At 36.1% G+C, this 15,915-nt stretch overlaps 1 protein-coding gene across 13 annotated transcripts in view; it reads right to left on the reverse strand.

Moving 5' to 3' along the window:
• Positions 1–15,915, reverse strand: part of LOC106075983 (neurexin-2-like) — a 164,486-nt gene that overhangs the window by 34,990 nt on the left and 113,581 nt on the right. For 9 of the 13 annotated variants that reach the window (XM_056022302.1, XM_056022306.1, XM_056022303.1 and 6 more), the window contains 6 exons: positions 5,198–5,356; positions 4,866–5,047; positions 3,032–3,215; positions 1,644–1,979; positions 879–996; positions 108–322 (listed from right to left, as the gene is read on the reverse strand). In XM_056022302.1, the coding sequence (XP_055878277.1) occupies positions 108–322; positions 879–996; positions 1,644–1,979; positions 3,032–3,215; positions 4,866–5,047; positions 5,198–5,356 (1,194 nt within the window). Of the gene's footprint in view, positions 1–107; positions 323–878; positions 997–1,643; positions 1,980–3,031; positions 3,216–4,865; positions 5,048–5,197; positions 5,357–5,846; positions 5,990–15,915 lie in introns of those variants that run through there. The other 4 variants (XM_056022311.1, XM_056022304.1, XM_056022301.1 and 1 more) reach the window with 2 other exon arrangements.

Genomic DNA, 15,915 nt, shown 5'->3' on the forward strand with positions numbered 1-15,915 from the left:
ACCCTCACCAAAATTTTTTACCAATTATCAATATAATAATAATAACTTCACTTTTTAAAATTCTTTAGAATCTTTGGAAACTTCTAACTATCTGACCTGGTACTGACCTTTACACCACCCTCCACTCTGATAGATAAAACTAGAGTTCCACTGTCCAGATAGAGTTCCATGCCATCTTCATTTTTTCCTGTGGTGAAAAAGAGAAGCCCTGAGGGATGCATTGACCTGAATCTCAATGAGATGTCTTCTGCTTGAGTTATGCTCTCTGTGGCCAGAGTGACTTTCAGGTACTGTGTACCATCAAAACGCAGGGTCAAATCAGCTGTGTGAAAGATACATTCATAAGTTTAGTTGTGCAACAAGAGATTCACTGCCAACAAGTTCTCCATTCTAAGTCAACATTAATCATTGTTGAATGAAAACTTTAGTCTTCCAGAAAACTTGAGTAACCAATAAAAGTAACACCATCACACTTACAAGTTGTAGTTAAATGTTCAGTTTTGATTCATTACTTCTTATCTTATAAATTACAGACCTTTAAAAGGAAAGATGATTATGTCCTTCGCATGTCCCTGTGTCAATCTAGTCATGCAAGTTAATCAGTGATTTAAACTTTGGCTAATTTAGGTAACCCACTCTAATAGCACTAGGGAAGAAGGAGCATTTGTACAAATTTGTCCTAGCATATGGAATATGAAATATGTCTTTACCTTCTTACATAACACAAAATATAACCTTTTCATCTAGATAGTTGTTTGTTCTACTGGTGTATTGAAATTCAGTTTTAAAAAAATATCTTGGGACTGCTCATAAAATGTTTTTATTCCTAGGTAATCAAAGATTTGATTTTATTCTACAATAATGTTATCCTCTCTCACCTGTCTGACACACAGATCCAGTATAGCCAGTGGCTCTGCAGTCACATGTGAATCTGTTCCAGCCCTCAATGCATTTACCTTGATGATTACATGGGTGGCTGGTGCACTGAGCGGGCATCTATAAAATAGTGACGTTTGTTTCAGCAACTATCAGTTGATAGCTCATACATGTTGAATTCTAATTTTAATTCTGCTAATAAAACTCACACAAAGGAACTATGGGATATGAATGTAAGGAAGAGTGCTTAAGAACCAAATTGAAAATATCAGGTCGCAATTATAAAGGAGATTATAGGTGACTATATTCCAGTGACTCTTCCAGCCTGACAATTCTATTGATTAGCTAAGAATGTTCCATAATTTTCACTCTGGTTCTATATGGTTTCCTTTATCTTTATGGCGTTAGAACCATATTGTACAAATGTTATAGGTTACCAAACCCCTTAAGAAAGTGTTCGACAGAAGATTTAAAAGAACACAAACACACACACAAAAGGTCAAATATTTTGTGAAATGTACTTTCGTATTTCAAAATTCTGTCATGACTATTTTTTCAAAAGAGTAACAGAACTAATGTACAATGACAGGTTTCAGTTTAAAATATGTATTATTTTTTAAAAATGTATCAACACTAGTCTTCATATTGAAATGTGTATCTATTACTCTAACACATTCATAAGAAAACACATTCTTAGAAAAAAAAAACATCATAAATATTCAACAATGTCTAATTTTCATTCACAGTCATAATGAAATGACCTTTACCTTTCTACAATACCCCATTACAGAAGTCTTATTTTGAAGCTTTGCTGCTGCCATTAGGTCCACCTGGTTGCCATTGACAACCAAATCTTGCAAGCAGCCAATGTAGTTAAGACCAAGCATCACAGCCCACAGTTCTCTGGGGAGGCTACTAACATTGATCTCTGGATCCAGGCCCCCAACGTACAGATGCCCATGCAGGTCAAATCTGTCAGAGTATTTCTTGGATTCAAACAGCTCCTTGATGCCATCTACGGATATGTAGCCTTTGTTTTCATAAAACTCAAAATAAATATCATGGGGGTTGCCATCAGACACTGCAACTTTGCTGGCTTGTATCTGTTTTTAGGAAAAACAAAATGAATATATTTTATTATTTATTTTATTGGCTTCAGACCTTCATTCAGACATGAAGATTATTTTATGTCCTAGACTAAAACTCCTGCAGGATGGCAAAACTATTGTGATGAAGCAAAACTATTGTGATGAAGCAAAACTATTGTGATGAAGCAAAACTATTGTGATGAAGCAAATACTACATGACCAGGAAGCCATGTAAAATTTTAGTAAAGAGAAGTTTGTCGAATACTGTTAGGAGATAATGAGTACAAATTTGGTTCTTTAAGTTAAAATTATTTTTAAAACATTAGAAAATGTGCATCAACATCATGAAAGTGTATAAGTTATTCAAATAAAAAATGTGGTGATAGATCAGTACTTCTATCAGTTAGTAAATAAAAAATACATTTAAGCCTTAAAAATTTGTGTTTTTATATGTGTACCACATTATCATGAGTAATGAAATAAGAATTTAAACATTTGACAATAGTAAAGTGTTTAGCCCAAAGAGCTTAGAGACCCTTGTCAGAATGTCCTTAACCTACAAGCAAAAGTTGTCACAAAGGGATATAAACAAGTCACAATATCCCTGTGGAGGCTGTAAGTCTTTTAGTCAGGCTTTAATTGTGTATATTTCAATGTAGTTATTGACTAGTTTTGTTTTGTTTTTTTTTTTGTTTTTTTTTTTAAATAATTTTTAAGTGGTGCTTCCCCATCTGTTTCAAGAAATGCTTTTAAAAGAATGAAACAAAATTTGACATACATTTTGTTTTCATTTTTAAATTATTGTTACTCAAGACTTTAAAAGTTCAATTAAATATTTATGAGGGTTTTGTGTGGTCAGCACACTGACCAACATTATTTCCCCTCAACTATTCTAGATATTCGTTAAAAGTTATTTGAGCTCGAGTTAATTTTCTTATCATGTGTTATTATAACAACCAGCTGTTCCAGTGTAAGGCTCTATTTTTGTTGACCCAGTTATTAATCATAATCTCTAACAAAAGTTGTAAAAAAAATATTAAAAAATTAAGTCATAGGATGGTACTGACCTTTTGAATCCCAGATCCCATGTCCCAGATCAGGTACAGGTGACTGTCCAGCAGCTCTAGCGCAAAGAAATCCTTGCTGTCTCTATCTCCATTGCTATACATCAACAGTCCCCCAGGCTCTACAGTACGAAACTGAAATGCCAAGCTCCCTCGCATGCTGTCAAATATATAAAAGAGAATACCACTACAAAGGGACACATCTCTTGTCAGCTTTAGCATCAAGGCTGAGACTAATGTTAGTGAAGGATGCTTGATGGATGATATTTGTTTATTGGAATCAGTGTTGTCTACCAGTGGTATGCATGGCAGACATGAGATGCAAAGTGACTTCATGCTCAAATAAAAAACAAAGTAGTGAAAACAAAGTAAAATGTATTGGTCATTGGTTTCCTACTCAGCACAAATTTTTAAAAAATCTGACACTTAATCATTTCTTTTAATATCTTTAGTTACATTTCTCTTCAAGACAAAAAGCTATTTATCAATGTGCTAATTTTCCATTTCATAGCAATCCAAAATTTAGACAATGTTAATTTGCTAGTTTTTATTATTCAACATCAATCCATGCTTAATATGCCTCCTAAATGAAAGTAGACCTCCTATTCTGAGTTAAATCTCTGCACAGATAACATATATATATATATTTATAGCTTTTATATAGCGCTACATTCATGCTTATAGCATGCTCAGAGCGCTTTGGTCCAATCTCATTTGTGGACCAGTGGGGGGGAGGGGGTATCTAGGAGTTGGTTTTCTGTGCTGCCTTTAGGCGCTCAACTCTGCCCGAGTCGGGTGTCGAACCTCAAGCCCCCTTCTAGGTAGCCAAGCCAAGTTCAAGCGCACTTAGCTTCTCGACCATGCTTCCCACATGAAACATAAAAAAAAAATAATAAAAAGGCAGCAGAAGTTTTATTCAAAATTGTTTCTTCACTATAATCTAAGGCATTATAGTTTTTAAAAATTAAAACCTGTTCACTATTCGAATTGTTGAAATATTTATAAATTAAGAAAGATCATGAGAAATGTTAAGTCTATAATTTAACAAATCAATTTAAGTTCTATGTACAGAAGAAAGAAAGAAACTTTAACAAACATTAAATAATACTTGCTTGTTTTCCCAGGAATAAAAGTAAAGTCAAATAATACTTTGTTTTCCCAGGCATAAAAGTAAAGTTCCTCTTTCAGACCATGCCATCTATAGGGCAGATATATGGCTAACGGTTAACAAGGGTGACATGTTGCCAGCACAATGACTAACCACCTTTACTTTCTCCAAGTAATGCCAAGTACCCATTAGAGCTAAATGGACTTAGGGCCATCCTAAAATTCAAAATCCCAGACATCATAAGATTTGAACCTGAGACCCTCTCAATTCAGAAGCCAAGTGCTTTATCACTAAGCCACTATGCCTCATTTTAACCAACTAGCACTGCTTTGACTAGTTTTATATATAAAGCCTATGTGAAGTGCAATATAACCAAATATGTACCTCCCAATCTAGGACAAGACTGAAGATGTGTTTTGAATGAACTCTATATTAAGAGTTGCTGTAATGGTATTGTTTTGTTTATCAGAAATGAAGACTATTATGTCCTATCCCAAACCTTTAGCAGGACCACAGGGGATGGACGTGGACAGCGTTTCAATTTGTGTCTATCGTGATGACAGTCTGAAGTGCATATTTTAATCTGTGAAAGCCTAATGTTTTTCATATACTTGAGCAATTATGTAATTATTAGTTCAGACAAGACTAGATTTGAACTTCATATAACAACTAACTTTTGTCTTAAGATTAGATTTTTTATTAATAAAATATTGTGTAAAAGCATATTACCTTGACCTGTCCCACGTTGGGACAGTTAGGTAAGCATCTGGAGTGGCAAACGTCACTGGCTGAGATTCCACCAACTCCTGACATTTGTCAAATATGACTTCCCCCACAACATCCAAAAGCCCATGTTCCTTGCGAGCCAGTTCTGTCAAATCTATCCTAATGCTATCTGCTTGATATCTGACCTTAAGTTTAAGAAGTAACAGTATCATTAATCCAATCATTACAAAGAAACTGATTAAATATTAATAAAGAAGACTATATTTGTTAAAAGAAAATGTTGATTGAAATACAAAGAAAAAATAAATGAAGAGAACATAATTAGACAAACTCACTTTTCTCAGGCACCCTTTGAAGTTGGTCTTCACCCGAGAGCCTGCCAGGGTTGATGTGTGAGGACTGCCGGCGACGTACAAAACATTACTTGAAAGCCTCACATATATTCCAGAAGTACTTCCAGTTTCTCTGTACATACCATCTAACTCAACACTTATCTGAAATTAAATAAAAGTCAACAGAGTTGTCCTGATTATATTAGGATGAGTACTAGATATGTTTAAATCCATAGATATGATTCTGTACATATATTATTGAGAAAAGAGATCTGCAAGATTTAAGTTAATTTAATTTTTTTTTTTTCTGGGCAAAATGCAATGGGGAAAAAAGACATTATTAATTAAATTTCACAGTTTACATTAAAGATCTAAGTTACAGAACTTCAGAAGAGTCCAGGGTATACCGAGTCCAGACTCTAGAAACCTTTAAATATGTTTGATAATAAACATTGCGTAAATTATAAGCAAAAAGTACGTTTTTCAGACATGACGATTTTTTGGGCAGATGTTTAAGCTTTCATCTGTTTCTATAGCCAACTGTTAACGAGGGTGTCATGTAGCCTTCCCCCCCCCCCCACACACACACACACCTTATGTCTGATACCCTTTAGATCTATTTACATTTGGATGGATTCAGGGGCGTCCTAACCTAAACATTTAGATTTTCAAAATCCCGGTCCCGGGCTTCGTCGAGATTCAAACCCGATACTCTTCGGTTCGGAAGGCAAGCACTTTACCACTCAGCCTCCTACATTATACATATTGAGGTAGTTTTAGTAAAATGTCTGGACCTATAAGTAGATCTAGTCTATAGATAGAGCAGTATCGTGTATGGAACTAACTCTGCTAAGTTCCAGATAAGCTCTCAGGTCTGCACAGTCCTAAACAGATTACATGTCTTCTAATATAGGAGAAGGCATCACACTTCCGGACGTCCGAGTTTTTATAATTTAAAAAAAAATTCTTTTATTTTGTTTTTCTAGTTTTTACTACTAGAAATCGTTTTTAATTTTGTGTAATATGAACTAATAATCCTTTATTTAGGAATATCATCCAATCCAACAAATTTGTTTTCATGTGCGATATTGACATTTTTGTAGTGCACTTTAGAACAATTCATTTGTAGGCCTTAGAGCTCCCAGGCATCTTTCAATCAACCGATCCATATTGGGCAAACGCTGGCAGGACTACCTTACAAATAACAATGTTCTGCTGGAGGCTGGTGTGAACATTATAGCAGCACTACTTACCATTCGACAGCTGTGCTGGGTCGGACACTTATCCAGCATGAGGGTGACCGCATGCCAAAGGCCATCTTTTTTTTTTTGGCGATATTAAAGGAGTATGTTGTGACAAACTATAACGCGCTATAAAGATCAACTCAAGCGCCATTTTGCCCTCACTGGCATCGAGGCAAGTAGCAGATGACCTCTTAAAGAGACTGTTGGAGAGTTCTCACGATGTTCGCAAGACACAGATTAGAGGACAAAGAAAAGCCCTTGTAGAAGACTGGCACAGAAGAAGGTGGACAACGGCTTTGTCTGCATCAAATGTTTTCAAATATGTGGGAAGCGTGGTCGAGAGGCCAAGTGCGCTTGAACTTGGCTTGGCTGCCTAGAAGGGGGCTCGAGGTTCGACACCCGACTCGGTTGTGTTTACTGAGCGCCTAAAGGCAGCACGGAAAACCAACTCCTACCCCCCCCCCCCACACACACAAATGAGATTGGACCAAAAGCGCTATATAAACGCTATAATAGTAAAAATATGCAGGTCGAAAGTGGGTTTGCTTGGCCATGTTACCACTGATGACATCCTTAATCATTACATGTAGGATGTAGGTCTAATGTTTGAGCGTACATGCACAAATTGCATGACAAGGTTCCCCGAGGATAATAATATTATTTGTATTGTATTTGTGTGCGAGTTAAGTTTCAAAGGTTGTCACGGCCAGGAGGTGTCAATGTGGATAAGCTCCCATGGTCTAAAAATACTCATAAACGGCATGCGTCTCCGTGCAATAGCCTCTGGCAACTAAGTCCAGCACCTGGCCTGCCCGTGTGACTAAGACACCAAGCGTGGCGAAACTGCTCTTGCTAACAGTTGAATGAGGGAAGACGAATACCTGGCGCCTCAGAACCGATAGCTTCGTGTAGATGGAGCTCGTCACCCTAGTAAGGCAATTCATCTAGGGAAGGGGTACTCTGACTTCAAACATCCGCTGCCTAGTAAGACTTCAGGTGACAACCTCGAGGAAAAATCTGGAGTAGAGCCCCTCAAACGTTGGGAGCATCAACTATGCCACTGAGGTTGGTGCATCTCGCATATGATATTCCACCTTTATTTCTTAGGCCTATAAATTTTGTGTATTATTTTGTAATCTTAAATTGATAAAGTTGTAATTAAGACCGCCCTATAGTTGTTAGGCCTGCAAGCTGCCTGCCTAAGTGGTAGTCTACGCCCTACGTTCAGTTGCCTGATGGTTCCCATCTCATACCTTGCCCTTCCTTTTTTCTTCACATTCCTGCTGGAAGTTTCGTTTCGTTTCTGGAGTAAGTTTTGAAACTTTGAACGAAACAAAACAAAACTCTTATCGTATTTTATAAGACAAATTTCGTTTGTGACTTTCGGGGCCGGATGATGTAACTAAGCGGAAGCCCTGGTTTCATGGATTAATTTTCAATGTTTATGTGACATTGCATTTTTAAGGTCCATAATAATAATATTCATGTAACATTATTTTATCATATTTAAAAAAGGTTAATAACGTTAAATTTAATGAAGATTTTAAATATCTATTACCAGTGTTTCCCAAACTTTTTCCTTAACGGAACATGCAACACATTCTGAATATTTAGCGGAACATTTCGATTATTTTTTTAGAGAAATTAATTCACGTGGTGGCCTACTAGTTAATCATTCCAGTATTTTGTTCAACACCTGTTCAGGCCTCACGGAACACAAGGGTTCCACTGAACACAGTTTGGGAAACACTGCTTTATACTTTTAATACATAATCAAATGAAAAAACGGTAAGGGGAAATACTTGATATGAAATGACTCTGGAAACAAAAGACTTTTAAATAACCATAATAATAAATAAGATTAATAAGTATCATAACACTGTGTCTTTGTTTTTAATTGTTTACCATCTAATATAGGCCTACTGTTGTTTGTTCCGCTTCCACATCCATCTATTATAACAGATTCCATTTTATTTTTACAGAACTTTGTGTTTTCTTTTTAAATGTATGCAGTATGTTTTTGAGAGTTCATAATGAAATAAAAAAAACAACAACAAAAACGAAATATCCTTGACCAACAAGCAATAAAGCGAAAGAAAACTGTCATGCAACTAGTAAAGAAGCATAGAACCATGCATCACCATCACAAGATTTAAAGCTATAAAATGTTTACTATACATATATACACACACACATAGACCTATATATATATATATATATATATATATATATATATATATATATATATATATATATATATATATATATATATATATATATATATATATATATATATATATATATGTCTATGATGTTTACTTAGAAAAGAAAGCGTCATCTCACTAATTGCAATCAATTTTGACGCCAAAATATATCTGATAAAAATGTATCCACTAGATGGCGCATTCTACTTCCCTGCATGATTGAAATAAGAGAAACATTGTTCCCTAATAATATTTTAAATGAACGAGCCCATGAGAAAGACAGGAGAGTGCAGATTATAAACAGAAACATTTGGGTCTAGCGATAAGACTCCCAACCTCTCTCTCCCCCCAAAAAAACACGAAGAAAAGGATGAAGGCAGTTAGGAAGCTGTCAATACAGATGTTTTCATGCCTAGCCAAAAAGCTTAGAAGTAATGCCACTTGTGTAACATTTCCAGGCAGAGAAATTTGTGAATGAAAATTTGGTGTTATTATCAAGCTTTACTCAAAGTTCTAAAAATATACTTTTATTTTGTACGTTTTGAAGTTGGCGCGTTTCGTTGCTAATTTATACATGTCAGTGATCAGTGTTTCTCTGAGTAAGCTGAAATACTTATGACATGTATATTGCTTAAATAATCCGGGCATGTGACACACCTTAGTTGTCATTAATTGTAATTTATTGTATTCTAATGATCGTTGCAAATGTTTTAAAATGCTATATTTTTTTCTTTTTAACTAGGCTTTGGCGGTAGGCCAACTAACTAGGTCAACTCTGACCTCGCCATGATGGCTGTAAATACCATGCGATACGTTTTCCTACCAATTATAATTAGATTCCACATACGGTGAAAATTTTGTGGTCAGCGGATATTTTCTTAATTATAAGGAAACAATACATTTGTTATTCAGTGTACTTGACCCTTTCAATTTTGCAAGTTTCTTTCTACCAGTTTCTTCGTCTTTTTTGTTTTCTGTGGACATTGTGAGAACAGTCTATTTCTTGATTAGATATTCCCATCTTTTTATTTTGGCAGCGTCCTTTCCCTTTGCCTGGTAATGTACCTTGCAGGAAAGCTTTTGCATGTCATGTTCGGCTTATACATGCCAATGATAGATCTAATGATGATAACAACAGCCTTAACTCAGGGCCGGTTCAACAGATAGCGGGGCCCTATGCGAAACTGATTGGTAGGAATAAGGATAATAAGTGAAAATAAAGATTTTGTATTAGAAACTAAATTTGTCTTTGCATTTTATTCATTCTTTACTAAGTACAAAATCATTGTCAAATTTACTTTACGAGACAACAAAAAGCCGATAAACATTCCGATCTGCCTTTTAGATTTACTATCGACTAGAAAAATATCGCTTTTTATTTTTTTAAGAGGTCGATATAGATTTAGATTTTAGACCCTATATTTGCCAGTCACTACTAAAGTAAATTAAGTATTTGAACTTCTTGTTTTGGTTTAAAATTCGGCTTATTATTAATTAAATTTTTATTGAATGAAAGCTGACAATGCCGTTTTTTTTTTATCGCGAGTATTGAATATTGAATGACATCCCGAAATGACAATGGTGTCTGTTTTTAAGGAGATTGGCATGAGTTTTCATATGATTTTGATAATTTCAGGAGATTGTCATGACTTTTTCGTATATTTAGCAGTTTCAGGAGAATATCAGGCACCCTTTAATAATAAGTTAAAATGGTTTAATTTAATAATTTACACCTAGAATTCGAGCGGGGCCTATGAATGTGCGGGGCCCATTGCGGCCGCATAGGTTGCAGTGGCCTAAGACCGGTCCTGCAAGGCTTAACTTCCGCCAACAAATTTTAGGTACCTATTAGAGATGTGTGGACATATTAATTCTCAGCAGCAGAATATAAAAGTAGCCTACATATAAAAGTACTTATCCTCAAGATTATCATCATGGTTTCATTTGTATAATATACACATAATGAGAAGCAAATGATAATATTAATACATTTCTTGGTGGCTTCGTGGCTAATAATAATACAACTAAAATGAGAATGACATTGGTCGAACAAAGCCTGGGTGCCAAATAAACCATAACCCAGTGTTCAAATTATATCGAAATATTCGATTAGTTGGTGCACACTAGTTCGCTTCAAACCAACAAGTTTAGGACGAATAGGTTGCATTCACATAGAGAAAGGTGAAAAAAAAAGTGTTAGGCATATGTCTTTCTCTTACCCCAAATAGACCATCCTATTACCCCAGATAGACCATCCTATTACCCCAGATAGACCATCCTATTACCCCACATAGACCATCCTATTACCCCAGATAGACCATCCTATTACCCCAGATAGACCATCCTATTACCCCAGATAGACCATCCTATTACCCCACATAGACCATCCTATTACCTCACACAGATCTAAACCAAATGTTCATTTTTTTTTTGCAAGCGAGAAAATGTGCTCGGGAAATTGAACATGAGATGGCGCCACTGGACGAAAAGCAAGTATCACAAACAACTATGACGTATTCCACAATATTGATGACGTCATGCACATCTACACAAACATCTAGGGCACTACAACAGCCAGTACACATACTATAGCAACGAAACAAGGACTCGACATAATCATTGACTTGATCATCTTGGCTTTTAATGGGGGTTTTTATGATATTAGCCAATGTTAATGAACAATATCAAAACTAAGTAGATCACAGTGGCGAAACAATTTCACCACAAACTCAGCACCAGCAGGTTCAGTTCGATATTCTCCCCCCCCCCTTTTAAACCCTAAAAATGTGAAAGAAAAATAAAGGTTGGTTATTAGAAAAAAAACCTCGCACAACTAGTGCCGGTATATACAAATATTGACCACATCATGACTAAATAACTGTATGGACAGATACACGAGCTAGAGACCTGGGCTAAAATAACAACCAAGAATGATTGGACCACGGGACATCCCCTGTTAATTGTATTTCTCTAACTAGCTTTTAATTTAGTTCTGTTTTACAATGGGTTATCTTTTATTGAATCTAGAGCGGGACAGATCGATTTGAACTTGTGCACAATTGCTAATGATGCCCCGTGTTTTCGTTTCCATAGAGACACTCCCGTCTTTCTATTTCGTCACACTTTGAATGGATCGTTTTTTAAAAAAATAACAATGGAAAGATAAAATACGAAATAAATATTAGACAACTAAGAACTATTCGGAAATTCCAAAGCAGTAAAGCTATTGAATAACAATTAGCACTTAAGTTTAATTTTTATGGACAGAACAACGTCGGTGGATAGTTATTTACAAAGGTGCTCGCTCAAAAAAGCGCCCAAAAGACTAAAAAAAAAAAGGGAGCGAATAATGGTGGCTTGTATGTTAAAGCGCCAAAACACCTATTCACCTATCCCTTAGTGACTTCGTCTCATGATCCATTGGTGCACCACACATGATCTGTCGACCGTTTTTCTCCATTCCTCTCTGTATTTTGCCTTAGATAGCATCTATTTCAATAACAGGCTCGTCTATTCTGTTATGCTGTCTTACCATCGCTTTCTCTGCCTATTCTTCTCTAGACATGCTCATGGTTAAAATAACAATAAGGCTTGTCCTCGAGTCTAAAGATTAGTGAAGAATGCAGTATTTCCAGTGGCCGAGCAGCCCCAGCTGTGACCTACATATTTTGCCACACGCAGGGCACGCATAACCATTGTCCGCATGTGGTCAATTTTAATTTTCTTTTCGCCGTCTGCCTAAGTCCTTGGCAGCGGATTTTCTTTTGGTCTCAAATGTGTATCCTGCGGCCTTTGTGAGTGACCTCCAGCTGTCTCGTTCTGAGGCCGCATGCAACCAGGTGCTCTCTTCTATGTCAGCTAAGGCAAGTTGGCGCATAAGCTGGTCTTTGAAGCGTTTCCGTGGGGCGCCTCTGTTACGTCGACCAGCCTTAAGCTCACAAAAAAAATAAGACTGCCTTTGGCATACGTTCGTCTCCCATACGGGATACGTGCCCTGCCCAGCGTAACTGTCGGACCATAAGAAGTCCCTCTATACAAGGACATCGCTGTTTGTAGTGCGGTCTTGCCACCGTATGTCCATGTTAGAGCGCAAGCATGGTAAAAATATAAATATATCATTGATAAATGTAACTATTTTCACTAGAAAGTAAACGGACTCCCCCCCCCCCCCCCCCAAAAAAAAAAAAAAAAGAATATATGTTTGTTATCTTTGGTTTTATATGAGCTCACTTCATGATTCCTAGGCCTCAAGGCAAATGTTAGCAGTTCAAATGTTGAGTTGCTGCATCAAGAGACACTGGCTTGTAAAGATCATGGTGTTTGTTGACTTGATGAACAAGAACGGACAGGCCTGTAGTAAAGACGCTTCAAGGAGCTTAGGCGTAACTCCCACTTTTCTGTTTTGTTTTTGTCTTCTTCCCAATTTTTACACACTCTCCCTCTCTCTCTTTCTCTCTTGAACACACACATCCCTCTCACTCCCATCCTTTCACTCACTCTTTTTCCCTCTCAGTCTCTATTTCTCTCACTCTCACCCCTCTCCTAACTGCCACTTTCACATTCCCCCTGTCTCTCTCATCATTTTTTCGTTGTTTTTTTTTTTAAAGAAAATTGAAATTGTGTGTGTGTGTGTGCGTGTCGAGACAGAGAACACTAAGCCTCATTAAGATCTTTATACGGAGAGGTTCATATCTTTAAAAGATTAGATCAACTCTCTCTGTCTGTCTATATGTAAAAAAAAAGAAATAATTTAAAAACGTTATTTCTCCCACATCCATTCTCGGATCAAGTTGAAACTTTGCACAATTATTCATAGCATGAATCAATTTAAAAAAATGTCTAATAAGTCAGTTAACTACTGGTAATTTTTTAAATTTATTTTGATACCGACAGCGGAAATTAATTTTTCAGTATCGTATTCAGAGATATGGCTCTATATTAAAGGGTTGTGTCTCCGTAGATAATTGTACACATTATTTCTCCCACAACCATTGTCGGATCAATTTGAAACTTAAAACCATTATAATTCTTGGTAATTAATTATTTTGTTTGATATCCAAAAAGGGAAATATATTCTACATCAAATATATATGTAAGTGCGGAGTATTTGCCCATAGATAAGCTTTGTTTTTTTTTTTTTTTTTTTTTTTCAAAACAAGGATTTTTGTGTGTGCTTGTTCTTGTTCCTACAAGATGTAAAGAGGCGCTTCGTCAGGTTACAGAGACAAGTTTATCCCTTCGAGTTTTTAAACAGAAACATACAAAAATATCACTTTGAAAATGCGAATGGCTAATCTTTTTACTCACGCTGGTAGCTCATTTGTTTTGCCTTTCGGGCAAACATCAATGGAAAACAAGGGAAAAAAAGTTTTTTAAAACAAAGTTTATTAGTTCGGATCTGTCATGTAATTAAATTTATTAAAGATCTAGACTAAAAAAAAGTAAATTAGTGCGATTAGAAATATTTTTACCATATGATTGTTTGTAAAATGTTTTGTAAAATGTTTTACATGTTTCGGATGTTCCTTCAGAGTTGAAGATAGTTTACTTCCTAGTCCAAACCTCCCGCAGGACGACGGGGGATGGGAGCGGGCAGGATTTGAACCCTCGACCATCGATAAATCCGAACGACAGTCCAGCGCGCAAACCTCACGACCAGGCAGCCATCACTTGTCTAGGCCAGTGTGGAAAATCAGGAGGGGAGGGGGGGAGAGAAAGAAGGGTGTATCTGGGTAACTGTTACCGTTTTGTAAAGGTATTTTACATACAAACGATGACCTTAAACATGCAGAGACATGCTGACACTGGTGACACGCGCTCTTTCTATGTGTCGCTGCGATGTGCCTATGGCCCAACTTACCAGACTACAGCGCCTCTAAGATCCTCCGATGTTTCCACCCTATTAACTCTATGGCCTTCTTCAGTCGCGAAGCGACTCTATGGATCATATCATGGAAATGAGATGAATGCCTGGGCATTAGCTGTGGTCGGAACGATATATATGAAATTGCTGGACAGAACACTATAGCCTGCTATTTGGTAACAAAAAGTAAGTATCGCAAATATTCCCCAGAAAATTATGAGACAGGAGCTCGATGACTCACCGACATTTGGGGAAGTTGAAACAGCAATTCAAAAACTCAAAAAAAAAAAACAAAAAAAAAACCACACACACAAAGCACCTGGCTCTGATGGACTTCAGGCAGAAATATTTAAAATAGGAGGTGTCGTCCTTAGTGAGAGGCTAACAGACTTGTTCGCTCTATGCTAGGAAAAGTGCATCGCTGCACTGCAACTTCGAGATGTCGTTATCTAATAGTTTCTGTAGAACTGGCTGCCGTATATTTTATAATAGTATAATTCATAAAATAAACTGGCGATAATTTCATTCATAGGGTATTCCCATCATCGGTGGAAACAAAAAACAAGCTTATAATTGGTTGAACCTTTGAAACTCAGAGTTGAAACTTTTAGAATAAATCGGCTAGTTACTCGTTAATGAGATTGACTGCTCCTGAGAGACATATTAGAAACTGATAAAGTGATAGTACAATCATACAGATGTTGAATAGGTGGGCATTCAAATTAAATCCTAAGTGTTCACTTAGTCACTCTGATGTGAGTGCACATAAAATATTTGAAAAAAAAAAATGTGGATATTTTTAATTTTCGGAATTTCGCCATCTTTACATAGGCTGATTTAGATGTACTTATTAGATCAATAATTTTAATTTTCTTCGCAAAAACGTTTTTTTAAATTAATAAATAAGATGTAATAGCAGAAGTAGGATCTAATCTCATAAAACCGATCTTATTAGAATCTCAAAAAAAAAAAACAACAACAAAAAAAACAACGTAAAATATTATCAATCTCATCTCAAAAGTAAAATACCTAAAAAATAAGTTTAGAAAATATAGTCAAGTGATAGACCTCGCTCTTTTCTAACGTTCTAATTCGTTTGCAGTTTGGAATCAAATTACTTACATTTTTGTTTTACAGGTCTTTAGGTCTCTTATATAAAGACTAAGTTTTATTTCTTAACACTGAATGGCATGCAAGTTTCACAAAGATTCTTACTTGATATGTATTATAAACAGTGACCATTGACATATTTGGCCTGCTCTACAAATTGGGAGCAAAAAAAAAAAAAAAGGGGGGACAATACAAACGAAAGCACTAGCAGACGACACAAAATTATACGGGAAGAGAAAAGAGTTGGGATTAAAAGCTATACAATACATTACGCCGGGTAGATGATACAATAATACGGTG

Source organism: Biomphalaria glabrata, chromosome 3, assembly GCF_947242115.1.
Source record: "Biomphalaria glabrata chromosome 3, xgBioGlab47.1, whole genome shotgun sequence".
NCBI lineage: Eukaryota > Metazoa > Mollusca > Gastropoda > Planorbidae > Biomphalaria > Biomphalaria glabrata.